At 39.4% G+C, this 20,850-nt stretch overlaps 1 protein-coding gene across 1 annotated transcript in view; it reads left to right on the top strand.

The window, feature by feature from the left end:
* Window positions 1–20,850, top strand: part of LOC121508361 (voltage-dependent T-type calcium channel subunit alpha-1H-like) — a 111,162-nt gene that overhangs the window by 3,873 nt on the left and 86,439 nt on the right. Inside the window, exons 3-5 of the mRNA XM_041785157.1 lie at window positions 18,810–18,903; window positions 19,085–19,218; window positions 19,576–19,673. Coding sequence (XP_041641091.1) covers window positions 18,810–18,903; window positions 19,085–19,218; window positions 19,576–19,673 — 326 coding nt within the window. The remainder of the gene's footprint in view (window positions 1–18,809; window positions 18,904–19,084; window positions 19,219–19,575; window positions 19,674–20,850) is intronic.

Genomic DNA, 20,850 nt, shown 5'->3' with positions numbered 1-20,850 from the left:
TGGAAACAAGCTCTGTAATTAAATTACAGTCTTTGGTAAACAGTGGTACCAAAGCGATTAAAAGCTATTACATTGGGTTTTGAGCGTATGATAATTAAAAAGCCATAATTTACCACATTTTTTTATCCTCAATTGACAAAGGAGAGTCAAAGAAGAGCTCTGTGGGCCAAATCTAGAGGGGATAATAGTGGTCAAATGTCAGATCGTTATTGTGTTTCTTATGACTTTAAGCAAGCAGTCACTCTGTAACAACAGGAGCTGCAGCCAGCTTACCTATTAACAGATTTTTCACACATTCACCAGCATATTAGTGAAGTTTTAAAAGATGAGATTTAACGTATTCAACATGGTTAAAATACATGCATAAGGCATGTGATGTTGGTTTATGACATCTGTGGTCACATGATGGTGTAGTTTGTTCAGAGTCTGAAGAGACGCTCATATTTACCTCAAACTTTGTTCATTTATAATTTTAAGAGGCCAATCATTACTCTTAAATATGATATTTTTATGCATAACTCACTTTCTATTTGATTTGGGCTCTCAATTACTGTTAAACTATTTGTCATATTTCAAGCTTTGAATTCCTGTTTACTGCCTTTCATTATGATGTAACCTTTTCACCCAGAAAGAGGAGGGGCTGACATTGTTTGGGCAAAGCACCTGGATGGGTTGAAGCTTTGAATAAAAAAAATTGTGCATTTTGGTCCTTCTGTGGTGCTGTAGAAACATGCAAGATAACGTGTGGAGCTTGGAAATGCTTCATGGTACTACTGAGGAAAGGACTCTGTTATTGAATTAATGTTGGACTAATGAACTGTTAAAGGACTACTGTGTTGTTTGTGGGTTTTCCTGTTGTATTTTATGCATTGTGTGTACTCTCTACTTGTTTTATGTTGGGGCTCCCCACCTAAAAGCTTTTGAAAGCTGACTGGGGTGTGCTTTTCATGCGTCTTTGTTTTGCTGTGGTTGTTATATTGGATTCTTGTTTTTCTAACGTATGAAATTAGATAATCCATCAAAATGAAGACAATTTTGTATATCCAGGTACTTAACACTAATTTAGATCAGCCTACTTATTGATATTACATGTATTTTTTGGGGCTGTCAAGATTAATTTAATTAATTGCTATTTACACAATTAGTGCACTAACATTTTTTAATTGTGATTAATTACTTGCTTTATTTTTGCCTTCAACAAACCTTGTTTAAGCCATGTCAGTGTCTCCTTGCAGTCACTGTGATATAAAATAAGTCCACCACTGATCCTTCGCGTCTCATTTCAGTTTGAAAAACTCTCAGAGCAGTGGACAAGTCAGAAGTCACCAGAACCATGTGTTATCAAACATTTACTTTTGTACTATTCATGTATTTCACCGTTTTGCAGGCATGACAGGCTATATGTCACCAAAAATTGAAATAGTAGTAAGCACTAGTGATGTAAAATGTTGGATTTTTGCCGATATTTGATATGCAAAAATTAATCATAGCCAATACTGATATGGATACCGGTATTTGAAAGTAGTTCAGACCTAAAACTTTAGTTTTTAAAACAAACTTTAAAGTTAAGGAATGATGAATAATGAAAAAGACATGAGCTGAAGTTGGTCTGTTGGTCCAGCCTAAAACTCTACACGCTTATTTATCAATATGGCCAGTATATACAGCTGATAAAGGCAGGTTTTGACAGAAATATATCAGAAAATATTATCAGAAACTTATTAATCTGCAGATACAGATATATCACTTTTTTAGCTTCTACTATAGCCTGATACCGATATCATACCAATAATATTGTGCATCCCTAGTTACTAGTACTCCTTATTTGATAAAACTGACTTCACAAAATACCTGTCAAATTTTACAAGTCTGAAACTACACAGTGCACCATGATAAATGTTAAGTTGAATTCTTGTTTTGGTGGACGCACTGAACACTTGCAAAGATATCTATGTCACGTTACCTAAAAGGGGCTGAACACCTCTGAAGGTCTGGTTCTAAAACCTCCCCTGAGTGTGTTGCTGTATAACATGTGAGAAGGCTCATGTTTGTGTTTCAGCTCTGTACTTTCTCAAAGCTGTTGTACTGACAAGGCACCTCGCGCCTTAATGTTTACTCTACATTTAAACACAAGAGAGATCGGAAGAAGGTCAGTGCAGTGTGTGTCAACGTTTGTGTATGTTTGGAATACCTCCAGGTATTTCCTCGGACCCATTAGCTGTAGGAAAAGATGGCAAACATTTCCCCCTGATTGGAGGTTTCCATAGTGACAAGGCCTAATGAATCTCCAGGGTTACAGCCGCCTGTCAGTCGCATTGTTACCGGCCTCCATTTTTACAGGAGGAAGAGTCACAAATAGTAAAAAAACTCACATCACCACCTGCACCTCGCTCTGGTTCTGTCTTCATCGTCTCACCTCCTATTCCCCTCCCTGTCTCTCACTCTGCTTCTCAGCCACTTCTGCTGTAAATGTGAAGGTGCGAATGTGAGTGTGTGTAGTTATCAGCGCTGCAGCGTGTGTGTTAGCAGCTATGAATACTCCGAAGCATGCCTAAACGTCAGCAACACCTCAGGGATTTGTCAAGGCTCTCCAAATTGAATATTTTCCTCTAGTTCTGACTCCATGTGTGCCTGCATGTGTGCAGCTTATGCGTGTCGCTGTGCCCGTCTGCGAGTATTTGCCATCGTCAGCACTCTGTGTACTCCATAAAATATAAATACATAATTGCTGAATAAATAAAATGTACACCAAGAGGATAAGAAAAAGAATAAACTACAAATGCCACGCTTCTCAGAACCCTGCTGGGCTATAACCAACAGCAACTTACCGGACACACTTACAAACGCACACACAAGTGAATGCCCTCACACAAGTGAGGGAATCTCCCATGGAGAGGCTCTTTAGAGGAATCACCTGGTTGCTTGGCAACAGCGTAGCTCTGCCCCAACGGCCCGGTTACTTCCGATTGCATATCTGTTTGTTTTTGTGTGCCGGTGTGTCTATCTTCCTACAGCTGTCCATACAGAACAGCCACTGGCATGCCTCCCTTTTTGTGTTTATCTGTATTAACTTTGAACTTGTAGTGTTTGTGGCTGTTTGTGTGTCTGTGAGTGATCTGCGGGGGAAGTAATGTGGGTGGACGTTGTTCGACAGGGACATTAATGTGAGCTCGCAGGGGTGGGGGCAGCCCCCGAGAGGTGGAAGTCACATTTTCCCTGAGGTGACCCCTCCTTCCTTTCTGCTCCCTCTTTTTTTTTGCACTCAGAACATATTACAAAATTAATTTCCTATCTCCTTTGCTCCCATTTCCTCCCTCTCTGAAAACACACTCATCCTCCTTTTGTGCCATGTTTACAGCGTACTGTACATCTCTCCACCCTGGTGCACATCTAACAAATTTATTTGGAACAAAAACAAGATTTGCTTTTGCTATTATATAACACTCTCTTGTATTCCTTCCAAGCTACATTGATTTCTGTTATTTCCGGTTTCTTCGCTGTGAGAAGCCTACTTTGTGAAGTGCTGAGCTTTCCATGTGGCAGTCATCTCGCTCCTTTTAAGTGTAACATATGACACACAAAGAAACGCGCGCACACATGTAGGCAGTTGCGGGGGAAGACACACACACTCACACAGGACATAACTTATTCAGCAGTGCATGAAACATTCAGAGCGTTTCCTTTTGTTTAAAGATGAGAAAAGCTGTATCTGTCACTCCTATACAAGTACCTTTCTCTTCCTGCCTTTCTTCTCCTGCTCTCCCTCTCTTTTTATTCTTTCTCTCATCCCTTTTTACTCAATATCAATCCCCTGTCCTCCTGCTTATCCCCCTTCCTCTCTGCTGTTTCATAAACTGCCTCTTAATTGGGCTGAGTGTGAGTGCGTATGTGTGGGGGGCTGATAGGGAGACAACGATGGATGGGAGGAGGTCTTACTCAAAGTAGGGTGAGCTGTCAGAACCATTTCAGCCAATTAGCATGATTTCAGCAAGTGTTACCATGGTTACCAGCTGTCACACTTGTAGGGGGTGGAGCTAGAGGAGTTGACAACTTGACAGTAACTTTACTTGTTCTTTGGCTCTCTCTCCTTCTCTCTAGCGCCAACGGCACAGAAACATTTACTCACCACACGTCAAACTTAAGTAGGTTATTTCATCAAATCTCTGAGTATGGAGCCCAGAGTAAAAGTCCAAGCAGGAAAGAGCATGAGGAAACTCCTGAGCATGCTGCTCATTCATTCACAGATTTTAATAGTTGGGGATTACCAATTAGACTCATTTTTATGGATTATTACCATCATTAGATCAATAACAGAAGCTTAATGATACCCCAAATGACACGCCAGAGAGACTGCTTCATATATCCATTGTCTGTCTGTCACATTCATTACAGCCAATCAGAGCAACAAGACAAACTGAGGTAGACATACGCTCGGCAGAAAACTGCTGTCATAGTTTCCAAATGGTGGAGTCTGATTATGGATAAAACCTGTGATAAGGCCAGTCGGGAGGAGTGCAAGAACAACTTCCATGCCAAGAAAAGCTTTCAATGTGGCTCTTTGCGTTTGTTTTATAAAGAAATGTGGACTAGTTCCGATAGAGGTGCTGGAGGAATAAATGATGCACATCAGAAATGCATATATTAATTTCTACGATTTTGAATTGATTCAGAATTTCTAAGAATTGCTATTCTTAAAATTACATTATTGCATCAAAAGTGCTTTTTTAAAAGCAGACCATTTGAGCACAACATAACTGGTACATGTATTTTCCTCTGTATGTAGTTTCCACGTTTCCAAGGCACACGTACAGCAGGAGGATGCATGGCATGTTAGCTGCGCTGCTAGCATTGACAATATTAGCTGTTAGAGTCGGTAATGTTTTTTTTTTTTTTTTTTTTATTGCAAGACAAACAATACAGACAAAGACCAAGACATGTAACAAGACAGGCTAGAGAACATACAAGCAGGCTAGTTTTACAGTTTTACAAAAGTTTTACAAAAAGAGGCTATTCTCTGTATGAATGAGGGTATGCGTGCGGGTGTTGGTGTGTGTGTGTGTGTGTGTGTGTGTGTGTGTATGTGCATGCAGATTTTCTTGAAGAACATCAAACTTGTCAAAGCTGTTATAGATGGTCAGGTGAAGACATAAAGGATGATCAGTAAAAGAAAGGTTGCAGCTTTGGTGATTATGGAGAGTTGGCAATGTTTATGTAAGGGTTAATGCCTGATGAGGTGTCCAGGGATTAACGGACTTCGTGGAGGCAACGTTGGACGGTTCAGGCCTCCACGTCGTCCATTAGTCCCTGAAAATTGGACACCTTGAAGGGCATTAACTGTCTAAATACCATGGTCACTTGCCAAAGAATTAATAAAACTACTAATTTATCATTTTATAAGTTTTGCGATCAAAATACAAAGTTTTACTCAAGCAACGATTCCTTTTCCCGAGCAATACCTGAGGGCTTGACTTATAACTGGAATAATCATTCCAATCCCATAACGTTCTTAGGGAATGTAAACATTGTACAGTACTCCTGTAAATAGGACGGGCCATAGATTCAAAGTCACAACAGAACAGAAAAACTAGTACACTCAGTGAACTTTCTTAACAGATGTATCAATGAAAAGGCATAAAGACGAGGGAGACGGAGAGTCATCTGTGATCAGACTGTAAACCTGTAAGTTAACATGGACGGTCCTCTGATAGAAAGCTTCATTTTAGCAGACCAGCTCTGTTTGTATAAACAGAATAATTCCTCCTTCTGCACTACAAGGTCACAGACCACCACTGCAGGTGCTGATTCTCTGTGAGACACCTCAATTTCTATCAGATATCATCATGCCAGTTTATCAGAAGTGTTTCCTTTGGCTCTACGAAGAAAAAAATAATGGCTTCTTTTATTTTGTTTTATGTTATTTGACTCTTATGACAATAGTTTATAGAAGTTATAACAGGACGGACGTGAGTTTTTCGCACTCATCTCTCAGTGTTAAGGTGGGACTGGAAAAGACATACGATGGAAATGGGAGATAAGACCATCTTGGTCTTAAACCTGGAGTCTGTCATTATGTCAGTTAAGTGACGGTTTATGCCGGTCCGCAGGCTTCTTAGGCTGGCGACACTGTACTCCCTGCTCTGAAAATATGACACCTCAGGTTGCTATGGTTACTTCTGTCATCTAACAGCCGCTGTGCATTAATTTGGAACAGCATAAAGATTTTTTGACCGGAACTAGTTGAGAAGTTCAATCGGTGTCTGTATATCAGAAGCAAATGGACACCGATGGAGCTTCCAGAACCAATCAGAATCGAGTATTCACCAAGACAATGGTATAGATATCTGTGTCTGGCACACTGTCGAACTGCCTACACTTGTAACCGAGGCATCAGCTAACTCAGCCTGTGCTGTTTTCCATAAAGAAATATTTACTAGATAAAGTTGGAATATGGTTGCTGTAAACATGTGAAAACACAGAGATCTACATTGGATTCAGACCATTAGAAAGTTTTTCACCTCTTTCCTGGTTGGGTTTAATTTGGCCAGGGCAAATATAGGAGCCCATGATATCACCAGTCCCTTTGGGGAAGGAGCCTGCCTCTCTAAGGCTACCTAGCAGTTCATCTCAGTCCAGCTTTGATTAAAGGTTAACATAAAGTTAACCTGTTGCTGTTTTTTTTGTTCATTGTGAGGTAAATTTCCCCACATCTATCAGCCTCAGTGGCCTATGGACCATTTAAAGCATTATAGCAGAGATTTGAGCCAGAAAACGGACTTTGTCTCCAGGCAGCTGCACTCTGATCATAAGGTCAATGTAAGGTCAAGGGGCAAGCTAAATTCTGGAGAGTTCATCTAGTTTTTACTTGAACCAGATGCAGAAGTAACAAACATCTTACCTGCCGAAGGTGTGTTTTAATCATTATTTCACTTGTCTTTATTCCTGGATGATTAAAAGAAGCCAACTGTAGCTGTCTCTCCAAGCAGAAACAGTTTAATCCCTCCTGTCTGTTAACATTGCGATACTGAAGTTTAGTAAAGTATCTGTTGATAGAAGCAGTCTGTTCCCGTCAAGTCTCACAATAAAAGCCAGCAATGATAATCATCATTGAACACTTTTACTTTGAGGAGCAACATCAGACAATGGAGTGTTTTCAGCAAAGAAAATTCAGAAAACTCAGAAAATGAGATAAAAGAAATACTAGAAGAGTTAGATACAGAATAAGAAAATGAAACAGAGATTTTTCAGCTCCAAACTGTCTGCCTGTCATGAAATAATGTGTTTTTTACTTCTGGTGGCTGACACAGCTGACAAGTCCCGCTGACTTTTTTTTTTAATTTTTATTTTGAGAGGATCGTATTTCACGTGAGTGGGTATGGCTCATTCAACCAACATGCCCACAGCATCCTTGAGCAAATTTTACTGCCTCATTTTTCATGATTTTTAAGCTTAATTTTATAAACTTAGAGATGGGATTTTTTTTTTTTTAACTGAAATTTGACCTGATGGTTTATTACATACTGGCTTATAATAAAACAAACCTAAACACAGATTTATTATCACTTTACAGGGTCTTTAAGCCTCAGTGTGAATTCTAAAAAGAGGAAGCCTGACCCGACATGAATGTTAAGTGTGCTAAACTAAAGTCATGTAGCCTACTTCAGTAATGGTTCATATGCCTGAGATCACATCATAAAAAAGCATATACCCATTGTAAAAATTAGTAAAGCATCAGCCAACAACTGCTGACCGGCACAGACAATAGAAATAAGAGGCTCTATCATGTATGTCATGTCAAAGACTGCTGTCATGGTTTAATAAGTGACCATGCTAACTGGTGACTACATGTCAAATGCGTCCGTTGTCTAAATAACACAGCTTATAAAAATCTTAAAGGGACCCCCTTGTTAAGTTTTTCATTAAACTCATATTTTGTGTTGATACATATTTTAGACATAAGAGAAAGTGTTCAGTGTTTTAACAATGTTAGTGATACGCCAAACAACACCACATTCAGCTGAAAAGTCAACTGTTAACACAGTCACTAGTTAACACATAACACCTGCTCTCCTGCAGCATCATCAACAGTGAAGGCTTTAAACTTATATTTTTTTTACTTAATGTATTTTCATTATTGTAATCAGCATTATCCTGAACACATTGTATTATCTTTTTTATGTCATAATTATTTACACCTCCTTAGTGCACAGTAGGCAAGAGAAAGCCCTGAAATAATAATATATTTTTAACAAATAGGGACTGTGTTGTGAATTGGGGTATCTGTTTGAATTGAAAACTGATTCTGAATTGAATCTTGACCCCCATAATAGGAATTGAATTGAATCATGAGACGCTGAAAGATTCACCTGTGCCATCCTAAAGCGACATCCGAGGTAATCGCTACACCAGTGGAAGCCATCGCTCTCAGCTTCCAGTACAACAAAAGATGGTAGCTCGGACATAACTGTAGAAAACTTGCAATTTAATCAGACTTGGACCACGCTTCTTTATTAAAACAAGCAAAGAGCCACAATGTAAGCTTCTCTTGCGGGAGTAGAAGTTTTTGCTCTTCTCCAGATCTGTTTCGGCATAAGTTTTACCCACATCATGCCCCACGGTTCATTGATACATAGCATTCATTATGCATAGCTAGTGTCTGTGACTGAGAGAAGCATTTTGTGTCCTGTAGTGTAATTTTATAACGGAACTACCAGCCAATAAGTAGTAACCACATAGGCACTGTGAGGAAATTACCTGCATAATACATTTAAGTACTTGTTCTGAGACGTATTCTCTTATATTTAGTAGACTATTTTTCCTAGGCTTAATAGTTTTTTCAGTCTGTTAATATTTGTGTCAATTCACATAAATTAACTCATGTAATGAATGAATCATTACCTTATTTAATTCCTTTGTCCTTACTGTAGTTTACTTGTTGCATTGCTCCTTCGGAGATGTTTTTGTACTGCGTGGCTGAATAAAGTCAGTCAAAGCATGTCATTGATTGAATAAAGATGACTTTAATCTTCCTTATATCAGGTTAAGCTGCCACCCGTATGAGGTTATACTACACTACAGAGCTAAATAGACTTCCTAACCACTCAGCAGCTGTATTATTTTTTAAAAAACATGGTTGTATCGGCTGATCTCACACAAAGACAATCAGTATAACAGTATCTGCAGAAACAGAAAACCTTGATCAAGGCGTCCCCACTTAAATTGCATTGCAGATCAGCTGAATCTTTCCATAAGAACAGAGTCTGGCTGGGTTTTGAGGCTCCTTTAGTACTGCTTTGTTTTCAAGGTCTTTTAAACCATTTTTTTTTTGTAAATATTTTTGCCTCTTTTCTATAGGACAGTGTATCTGCAGACAGATAACAGATTAATCGAGAGATACTTGAATGATATGATCCATTGTTTCAGAGCTACGATTAGTCAAAACTTGTGTGAAAAAGATGTTTTTCTCTCCAAAACCTGAAGTCAGGAGTATTATTCCTACATTTCTATCCACTGTGTTTTCATCTTGGGTTGCTGAAAATACCAAGGCTGTGTCATGCCTTGTTTTTACCTAGCATAGATGTAAAAGCAGCATGCTGTGTAGGGAAGAAAAGTTTTTAGGGGCTCATAACTGACAGGGGAACCACAGCTATTTTGCTTTCAAATTTAGGTTATTTACATTTCTCCCAAGTCTCAAATTCACTGGTAGTGCCCCTTCATACAAGATGGCTTAAGTTTTTATCTCACAGTTTTCTTTCACTTCACTTAAAACACCCTATTTTGTTTGTTTACTCACAAGAAGTGCTTGGCTGTGGGGTGCTGGTTTAGCTCAGCTGGAGAGCAGGAGCCCCATGTACAGAGGCCACAGTCCTCAATGCGCTAAGTGAAGGTCTGACTGCCAGCCTGAGACCAAAACCAAATACTTGATGTTGATGCTTAAAAAGAGCAAAACATGGTTAAATATGGAGAAACATCACTGGGTGGTTAAACAAAAACACTCAAAATCAATGTTTTTTGTTCCGGTAGGCTTTGAAAAATAAGGTTTCCTGGGTGAAGGTCCTGGTTATTGTTTATTTGTAAATGTATTTATAAAGAATATGATTTGATAAGTTGATATAGTGCTATATCTAATGGTATTATTTGTTTACAGTAAAATAAAATTGGTTGAGATACATTATGATACACTATGATATGATACAACACCATACAATACAATTCAAAACATTTCATTATGATACCATACATGTACAAGGTAAGAGCTGATAAGACGCAATGACAGCTTTTCCAGACTTCAGTGGTCCAATAGTCCATTCTAGAGGTCTTACTGATCAACTTAAGAGTTAGCTAATGGGACAAACAGGTCACACACCTGAGGAGGGTATTAAAGATGGGGTCTTTACAGCCTGCTCAGAAGCTGTTCTTCATAATGGCTCTTAACTGATATATAAGTCTGTAAGACACAACCTTTAACCTTTAATAAAGGCCGTCTTTGAGACAGAGGTACCACTCAGGGAAAAACCCACTCAGGCATGCAGAAAGAAAAAGAAACTTGTCTTATCCTGCTTACATCCAGACGGCTCATGTGTCCCGAGGGATGATCCTTTTAAGTTAATGAATGTTGCATATGAAAACGTTTTCAGCACGCTGGCCTTAGCATGTGTATTAGAGCCAAGGGTGCAGGATGATGCCAGAAAGATCAGTATGATGTGATTTGATTTGATTTATAATGTCTGCCTGACCTTTATTACCTGTTCTGGCACTCAAGGAGAGAGTGTTCAAGAGGGGGAGATCATGGTAGATGATGATGATGAGGAGGGGATGGGTGATTCTTGGAGGAGGAGGAGGGAGAATAAGAGGTCAAGAAGATGAAGCAATTAGGAGGAGAAGAAGCATGTGGGCGACGTTACGTTTTTAGTTGTTTACACTCAAATCTCGATTCGCCGGGGTCTTAACCTCTCTCATGCTGCTGCTCAGCTTTTTCTTCTTTCGGCATCAAGCCAATTTTCTTCACTTCGTCTTTAATTGCACTTTTTCTTGGCTTTCTCTTTCTTTTTCTCCACTTTACTTGTATCAGAATCTCAATCTCTTACCCCTCCATCTCTCTGATGATGTTGATTTTTAAGTGTAGATGAAGTTTATCAGTTGGCTGAGACTGAGGTTCCTAAAGCTCTACCTAGAGGCGACCATATGTGGATGACGATATTGATTTTGTCAGCTGTAGTCTTCGACCCTATTCCCATGGGATTGGTATTACTTAGGGGCCTCTGGTAATTTGTGATAATCACACAGAACGTCTGTGTTTTGAATCCTGTGCGGATTGACCATATCTGTAATTTGCAGAGTGAAAACTCAAGGGTCAGTTACTGACACAATTCAGTGCACACAGAAGTCCACAGGTAATTCTAATCCCATATGAATCGGCATCTCTGTGATTTAGGGTGGAAATTTTGTTTTTGTTTTTTTTTTTGTTTTGTTTTTTTTTTTATGGTCTGTACGGCTTTTGTTGCGCCTTTTTCTGACTGGAAAAAACAAAATTATATATGCTGGGTATGAGATGTTTTAAATATAGTTTTTATTTCCAAAAATCAAAACGTATAATTTATGCAGTTTTTTGCATTTTCTGATTAAGGATATAATAGATAGCAAAAAGATCAGTTAAGGAGTGCACGTAAGAAAAAGAAGATAAACATTGCAGGTGTAGGAGATTGTTAGCATAGTTTCGACACATATAGGCTAGGTCAGACCAGGCTAAGCAGCACCAGCTGATGACTTCAGCCCCGTAGAAGAGGAGATGTTTATTAAAGTCAACTCAGATTCAACAGTATTGCAGTTCAAGTCCCAGACATTGACCGCATTTTGGATTGGAGTGAAAAAGGAGTGGTCGTAGCGAAGCCTTTGCCACACTTTTTCCCTTTTGCATCATCCTACCTGTGAGATGTTGCAGAAGGCTGTTGCCTCTACAATGCAAAATCAAATCATAGCTGGACATCGAAAATAAACTGAGAGTGGCAGTCTCACAGCTGCACCCAAGATGCAACAAGATCTGTAGCACCAAATAAGCCCACAGTTGTCACTGAAATTATTGCAGGAATGAGTGTATTAGTCTTAAAGATGATGATTAAATTTTTATTTTCAGGGAATTGTTTATCATCAGGGAGTCAGGTTTTTAGAACTCAACATTTTTAGGTTTTATGTTCTGGTAATTGTGAATAACGGTGTGTTTGTCGTACATTTAGATGTTTTTACATGTGGATACGTTAGATTAGGGTTGGGGGGGCTATATTTTCATCTGCCAAAGGTGGGCCTGATAGAAAAAGTTTGGGAACCACTGGGCTAGGTAATAAATAGTACTTGTCTTTCATTTAATTTCAGTTTATGTTTCAGCATTGGTTTATTCTACGTAACAGTTATTTTAACTCTGCTGTCCAAATGTGCATGGGTGAACTGCTGCTCTCTTCATACACACAGCTACTCTGCTTCCTACAGTTTCACTTTGCAAGTGCCTGATCTTATATCAGAATTATTCAGCCGTACATTTCATGCTTAACACAATTAACTTTTTTGAAATGTGTTGCTCAACATTCAGGGATTAGGCTTCAACAGCTGATCTGTGCATGGAGGTTTGTTGTTGGTGCGTAACAATCTCAAATTAATAGAGTGCAGAAAAACAGCATCAACTGCATAAAACTGCTCAAAGGAACAGGAGAGGTTCATATTTAATTCTTTTAGGGAAGTTGGGAACATTTAAACGCCTTTCATTCTTCGTTTTTAGATAGGGGAGATTAGATTTTGGCTGTTTTCATGTCTAGGGCATAAATTTTTGCAAGATTGTGTGTTTTTATTTGATCTTGTTATTTCCAGCTCAGCTCCTACAGTAAGTCTAAAATACACTGTTTACAATCAAAAGTTACACCCAAGCTGTTGAGTGCCAAAAATGCAACATTGAAACCCATTCAAACTGCAATTTTGGATCTCATTTCTATTCAAGCATGATACATGCATTTTATTATGTCCTGGTGTCAATCTGGGCTTTTGCCTTGGAATTTTTCATTTTTATCACTCTCTGCCAGATGGCGTGATTTTGACCATATTTGCCATACGACATGCAAAAATAATAATGCATAAAAATCAATGCTGATTCTAATTATTGACATTACCTAGTCTAATAATTTAACACAAAAAAATCGACCTTGCATGTTGTATGTTGAAAATAATTCATTTTTTGTTTTTCTGATGAAAAACGTGGCATCATGACAAAAACCTGGCATTCAAAGCATGAAAATCTTTAAAAATGAATGAATATTTGATATCAATAATTACGTTAGTTACAGGTGAAAAAATTAGATCAGTAAAAGGAGAATAAAATATTAAGTTATGATGTTTGTATAGCTTCTGTATGAAAAGCGCATTTCTTGTGTGTAGCAGCTTGAGTGTGACTTACATAAAACAATCCCTAAGGGTTAACATGAGACGTCTCACTGTCCTATACATTAACAGTCCCCATCATTAACAGTAGGGATGCTCAACTTTCTTCCTCCTCATCTCCTCTGTCTGATCAGCTGTTGATACGCACAGGTGACTTACGTGGCCACAATGCATAATGAAAGAGTTAGGAGAGACTGCTCACGAGTTTAATGGTCATGAACAGTCTGGAATTTACTGACATTATTAATGAAAACATGCACATGCTGCCTGACGGTGGCAATGAAAACATGGTGAATTTTTATTATTAATTCCATACAAAAATGTTTATGGTAGGGTAACATTCATGCATCCTACACAAACTGTTAACCAGAGTTTACAATAGACAACTTAAACCAAAGTATTATTAGTATTATTTTTTTTTTTTTAGGATTAATGTTTGGGCTTTTTGCCTTTATTCAGATTGAACAGCTTGATAGTGACAGGAAATGTCAGGAGATAGTGAGGGGACATGCACCAAACAGCATAGAAACTGTGAATCGATCCTGTGACCAGTGAGGCCTTTTTTGTTTTGTTTTGTTTTTACATTTTTATAACTACTATACTATACTTTATTCAGTTCCTTAGTACCAAACAAGCGCCGTTTAAATGCCATAGCATACCTGAGTGTTGTTGTCCATCCCTTTATGACCACAGTGTCCCCATCTCCTGATGGCAGCTTCCAGCAGGATAACACACAATGTCCCAGCGTTCAGATCATCTCGTTTCTTGACCGTGAAAATGAGCTCAATGTACTCCAATGGCCTGGACAGTCACCAGATCTCAGTCTAATGGCGCACCTTTGGGATGTGTTGGGACGAGAGGTTAGCATCATGGATGTGCAGCCGACAAATCTGCAGCAACTGCGTGATGCTATCATGTCAATAAGAAACAAAATATCTGAGTAATGTTTCCAACACCTTATTGAAATTATGCCATGAGGAATTAAAGCAGTCCTGAAGGCAAAGGGGGTCCAACCAGTACTATCAAGGTGTACGTAATAGAGTGGCCATATACATAATACATGCACAAAATATATGACTTATCTATATGATATGATAATATTACAATATGATGCAAAATGAAATAAGATGATCAGGATAAGATGATACGATACAGCATGATTGAAAATGACACAAGATAATACAAGATGATGTGATACGAAACAAAAAGACGAAATAAACTGCTGGAAAAAAAACGACACATCTGAAATGCACAATGGAGAAATAAAGGGGATTTTGAATGTCTGACAGTCCAGCACTAACATTTTGGTTTAATTTGAAGTCTCCTTGACTAAAACTAAACGACTTTCGTCAGAGTTTTTATCATCAAAGATCTAGTATTAGCTGGTCTTAGTCTCATATTTCTCATGGAGAAAAAGTAGTAGATGAACATTTTTAGTCATAGTTTTATTCAACAAAAATGAACACTGGTGGTGGCTGATGGCAGAAGGAGATGAGGAGGGTGGAAAGGGGAAAGGAGAAAAAGGATAAGAGAGACCCAAAAAAGGATATGCAAGAAATGATATGGAATGAAGATGGGAAATTATACGGGGCGATATAAAGGAAGAGGGAGAGACAGAGAGCAGGAGGAGCGGAGCAGAGCAGAGCAGAGTGGAGCGTAGAGAAAAATAATTGGGCCAAAGAGAGGGGAAAAAGGCTGTAGAGGAAAATGAGAGATGATAGAGGGAAAGGTTGAGTGTTAAGAGGAGGAGAGATAAAGGAAAAGCAACGGAGGGAGTGAAACAGAGAGACAGGGAGGACGTCCCCTCTGTGTTTCATCCTGGATGTTGAATGATGGGCCAAGCGTGGAAAAACTCCCATCTCATCCATCACTCACACCTTGACCCTGCCCCGTCTAGTGTTTAACTATGCACGCTTGTGTGTGTGTGCCATCTTTGTGTTTGTGTGTTTTATAGACGCGCACAGGGTTATCTAAGCTGCTGTAACTTAGACCGATAAAGCGGGATTAAAACGACCCTCCTCAGCTTTGAAGGATGCTGCAGCAGGAGTTGTGCTGAAGGGCAGCATTTTCTATTGTGTGTTTGTTTATGTAAGTGTGTGTGTGTGTTTGTTTGCGTGTGTATTAATTGTGTTCCAGTCGAGACAGGATGCAAGCGGATTGTGAAACTCAGAAGTCAGTTCCCACGGTGAGATGGGGGTTCCCATGGCAACCACAGCAAAGGGAGGACACTGGATTACCCCTGCTCCCTCTCTCCCTCCCTCTCTCCCTCTCTCTCTGTCTCAAGGGTGATAAAGGATTGTACTCTCATTAATTTTTCCGCCCTCTTGAGAGCAAAGTGTCCGGGAAAGGGGACTCTGTGTGTCACATGTGTCCGTGTGCATGCTCCTGGCTTTGTTATGTATGCGTCCTTGCTTCTTGAATGCACTGCTGTCAACCGCTCAGCAGTTTTTCTCATTTGCGAGAAAATGCGAGAATGTGTGCGTGTTTGTTTGAATTCAACACAATCATTCATTTAACTTTCTACTTCAGTCTATTTCCCCCTCTCTTTTAAACCTCCCCTTCCCATTTTCCACTTCTGAGCCTCTCTCTCTCTTCCACTTTGACAGCAAGCAAGCAACAAACACACACCGTATGCAAGTTTACACTTAGTCTGACTTCAAATGTGTTGCAGTCTGTTTCATGGTAGCTGTCTTTCTTTGTAGTTATGAACATGAAACACGTCAAAACGCCCTGTCAGAAGTTGTGCTTGTAAATTAAAGTTGATACATTTAGGCCTATTATTGCAAGTTTCTACCCTTATTAAAGTTGTCATTTTTTCAGGTTGGTACATTGGGTTCTGTGCCCATGAATTGGATTTTTCAAGCAGTGAGGCACAAAATTCCCACACAGATTTGTGTCTCCATGCACGCTCAGATGGATAACATCAGTCCTTGATTGTTTGCTGCACTGCATCATGAACACAGCTAGACTTTCCATGTATACCTAAGTTTCCTCTGGGTGACTTCAGACATTATCACTGCCTAATGCCTTCTTATGGAGGGGAAACGAGTCAAAGGCAAACGCTGAATTAAAAAGAGAAATGTAATTAATGCAGATGATTCCACATAGGGCGAGAAGGGTCACTGAATCATTTGATGAGAATGAAAACTATGTGAATAATTCTCTGTGGTCCTTTCAGTTAGCACATCCCAGTGCTCGTATTAAGGAGGCTATACCTTTCATCTATCAAGATCAGGAGGCACATTATGGTTTGATATTAATAGATTTATGAATGCATGCTGGTTGCTTTGCTCATTTGTGGAATTCATGACAAACTTGTGAATCTGTCACTGCAGAAGTTTAGACAATTTCATGTAATGAGAGGGCCAGTTCTGTTTTAACTGAAGACCTGTGTGTATTTTCAGCTCTAAAAAAATGTTGCAGTTGGATTGGCCAGATTCCATGCCCTTCTTTAGGCAGATCCATCTTGCCAAGCTTTAAACTGATGTGTTTAATTGGACCAATCAGCATCATTTCAGGAGAAAGAGGCATTAGCTACAGGTGTGGTTTAGTTGAAGCGACTGCAAGCCTGTAAACATTGGTGGTTGGGGAAGAGATTAGCATGGATGCAGCTATAGTGGCAGCTGTATCAGAATATTTCTTTTTTAAAAGAAGACCAAGAAACAGCACTGAAAGCTTTTCCCTGTGTAAAAGAAGCTTGATTTATCTGGCTCCACTGACTGTTGTGAACTGAAATGACAAGTGCATTCGAGCATTTAGTTTACTCCTCAGTGCTGGCAAATGCCTCCTATGTTATGCACTACATGGGCAAAAATATTTGTGCCACATCTGTTAATTATTGACGTCAGGTGTTTCAATCAGACCTGTTGCCACAGGTGTTTAAAATCAAGCACCTAGCCATGCAGCCTCCATTTGCAAACATCTGTGATACAAAATGAGTCATTCTGAAGACCTCAGTGACTTCAAGCATGGTACTGTGATGAATTCTTTGCAATAAGATGGTTCGTGAAATTTCATCCCTGCAGGATATTCCACAGTCAACTGTAAGGGATATTAGAAAGTCGAAGAAACAACAGCAGCTTAGACACAGTAAAATCACAGAGCAGGGTCAAGACTGCTAAGACAAATGGTGTGTTAAAGTCACCAACGCTCTGCTGATTCTATAGTTGAAGAGTTCTGTACTTCCACTGGCATCAATGTAAGCACAAAAACTGTATGGTGGGAGCTTCATGGAAGGCCTCTTATCTCCAGTAAGAGCCAATCTTAAGGCTTCATCAAACTAAGACATTTTGGTACACAAAGCAAGGATTATAAAGACATGGTTTGATGAGTTCAGAGTGAAGCAGCTTTACCAGCCCACACAGAGCCCTGACCTCACCCCCATGCAGCAGATTGTGAGCCAGGCCTTCTTGTCCAGCATCAGCTCTATAGAATGAAAGGGCACAAATTCCCACAAAAACACTCCCAAATGTTGTGGAAAGCCTTCCAAGAAGAGTGGAGGCTGGGGGACAACTCCATATTAAAGTACATGTATTTAAATACAATGCCATGACAGTCCCTGATGGTGTAATGGTCAGGCGGCCAACAACTCTTGTCCATCTAGAGTACCTGCAATTAGGGTTGAAACAAAATATTAATACAGCAGTGTATCATGTTCAAGACTCCTGATTTAACTATCCTGGTACTATTGCCAAATATTTGTGTTTTGATTAAAAAAAATTGAACTGACTTAATGACTTCTTACTGCCACACTTATGACATGAATGACAAAAGATTAAAGGGGGAGATTAGAGAAGAAAAGAAGGCAGTGTGATATTGTCAGACAGTACTAACAAGAAGTTAAAGGATAAAGCATAATGAGAAGTGAAAATGACATGAAATTGATGTGAAAGTCAACTCTGATCCTGCACTCTCAGTAGTTTCTTTATTCTTCAGTTAATCTGTTATGATATATTAATATATCAATAATCCCAGAATTGTTGAATCATATTATTGTCATTGCGGTTGGAACGGATTGTATCTCTTATTGCATCTTGTTATATCTAATCCTATTGTATTGTATTGTATCATTACTATGCATTTTCCGTTCCTCAGATATTTTAAAAATTTAAGTTTTCCTCTGCTGCATTTCTTTTCCCCTCTGTCATCATGTTCTGATATCTCGTGTGAAGCCTTTTGAATTGCCTTGTGTCTGAAATGTGCTATACAAATCAACTTGCCTTGCCTTGCAGCAAAGAACTCAGCTTGTTCTGACTGGCTGAGACTCCTGTCAATCAATCTGTTGAGCTTTCGTTACACCCACAGCTTCATGGAAAGTGTTTATATCGAGTACTGTGACTGTAATCAATGCCTAATCTCTGCTGTTACATTTGGCCTTAACTGAGTCTCACATGGTTTGAGCGTGTGAGCATTTTGGCCATCCTACTGAACTGTGTGACTCTGGGGATGTTCCAGCCCTGTGGCCACACCCCTTTCCTACTGCAGGTAAAACCCACACACATTTGGACACACAGACACATTCACACACATAATTACAAACTAATTATGTTCTGCTGTGAGACTTTATTATCAAGGGTCTGGAAAGTTTTTGCTTTAATTTTTTCCTTCTTAATCTGTTGACGCTAATCCTCTCCGCGTGTGTGCACGTGTGTGCGTGCATGCAAAGGCTCTGGATGATGGCATCTTCGTGTTTTTCGCCGGGGAAATGGTGGTGAAGATGGTGGCCCTGGGGGTCATAGGTCAGAGCGGTTACCTTGGCGACACGTGGAACAGATTGGACTTCTTCATTGTTGTGATTGGGTGAGTGTTTGACAGGCTCACGCACGCGCACACACATGCACATGTGACATTAAATATGAGCCAAAAGTGTGTGTGTAGTGTGTGTTTGTGTAAAGCTTAGACACTTGTTTAATGCCAGTTAAATGTCAAGTGTGTGTATGTGCATGCTGGTGTTGTGTGTGCGCATGTGGTGGCTCTGTAGAATGACAATGGCATCATTCGGTCCTAAGAGACAACGACCTCAGTGATTGGTAGTTAAAAGGCGAAGTATCCCAGAGACGCTGCTCTGCGTTCGCCTGGATTCCCTACAGACATTCAGGGTTTGCCAAGGTCAGGCTGATCAGGATGCCACTGACACAACGTGGCTTTCCTTCACAGAATGCTGGAGTACTCCCTTGATGGACACAACGTCAGCCTATCAGCAATCAGGACAGTCCGAGTCCTCCGCCCGCTGCGAGCCATCAACAGAGTTCCCAGTGAGTTTCTCTCCTCCAACTTTCTCTCATAAAGTATTATAAGTTTTATTGTCTTTCATTGTTTTGGCTCTGCGCTCACCCTCATTGTGTTTTAAATTAAACAGTGACTGTGAGGTTAAAGTGCTGACTTTAATTTTCAAAAGCTTTAGAGTGTGTTCACATCCAATTTAGGAGTGTAGGACTCTCTTGACTTTAGGACAATGCAGCAGGTCAGAGATTGTAAAAGAGAGAAGTAAGAGGGCGGCTGAGGAGATTTTTATGGTCAAAGCGTGTAATGTTCTTGACTGGACAAGTCGCTGACCTGACAGCAATCCAACACACTGTGTGTTTGACTCACTGAGGAGCAGATTTAAGCCTCTGAAACAAGCGAGGAGTGAAGCAGACTGCAGTACTGAGCTGGCAGAGCATACACAGAGTTTCTACTGGAGACTGTCGGCAGAGAGGAAATTTCCCATTGGCTATTAAACTCATTACAACTCTGGTATTGCTGAATAAACTGGACATTTAACAAGTACCTGTTATTTTAGAGGAGGCCTGCAGAGAATACCGGCAACAGTTATAAACAATTGACCCAGTAAAACTAAAAAATAATGTGATATTTCCATCTTCTGTGATAGCAAATGCTCGCTCATTGTAGCTAAGTCCCTAACTAAGGTTTTCACAATTCACAGATCTCTAGTACTTTTAATATACCACATAGAATTGTCACTAGGGATTCACAATATTATTGGCATGATATCGGCAGATATTACCTTAAAATGCCAATTATTGGTATCGACCGATATGAGCATTTCTGCTGATATTTACAACCAATGTTTCAGCTGTATGTACGAATAAGTTTAAGTTTTTGGGCAAAACCATCAGACCTACATCAGCTGAGGCATTTCTTTTCTTAAATTATCCTCTTTCCTCAAATTTTAACACATCTTTAAGGGCTGAACTTTGCTTCTTTATTCATCCTTAAACTCTACAAGTGTGTATAAGAACTGAAGTTTTAGGTCATATCATTATCAACTTAAATGAACTTGTAAATATAGACATGTTGGTTATTAGGAAAATCCTATATATTGTGCACCCCTAGTTGTCACGATACAAGAATTTTGAGTTTGGCTAAAATACTAGACACAGACTTCCTAGACACCCAAAACTGGTTACTTTATTTATTTATGATTTTTAA

This window comes from Cheilinus undulatus, linkage group 4, assembly GCF_018320785.1.
Source record: "Cheilinus undulatus linkage group 4, ASM1832078v1, whole genome shotgun sequence".
Classification (NCBI taxonomy): domain Eukaryota; kingdom Metazoa; phylum Chordata; class Actinopteri; order Labriformes; family Labridae; genus Cheilinus; species Cheilinus undulatus.
This window is presented reverse-complemented; position numbering and strand designations above follow the sequence as displayed.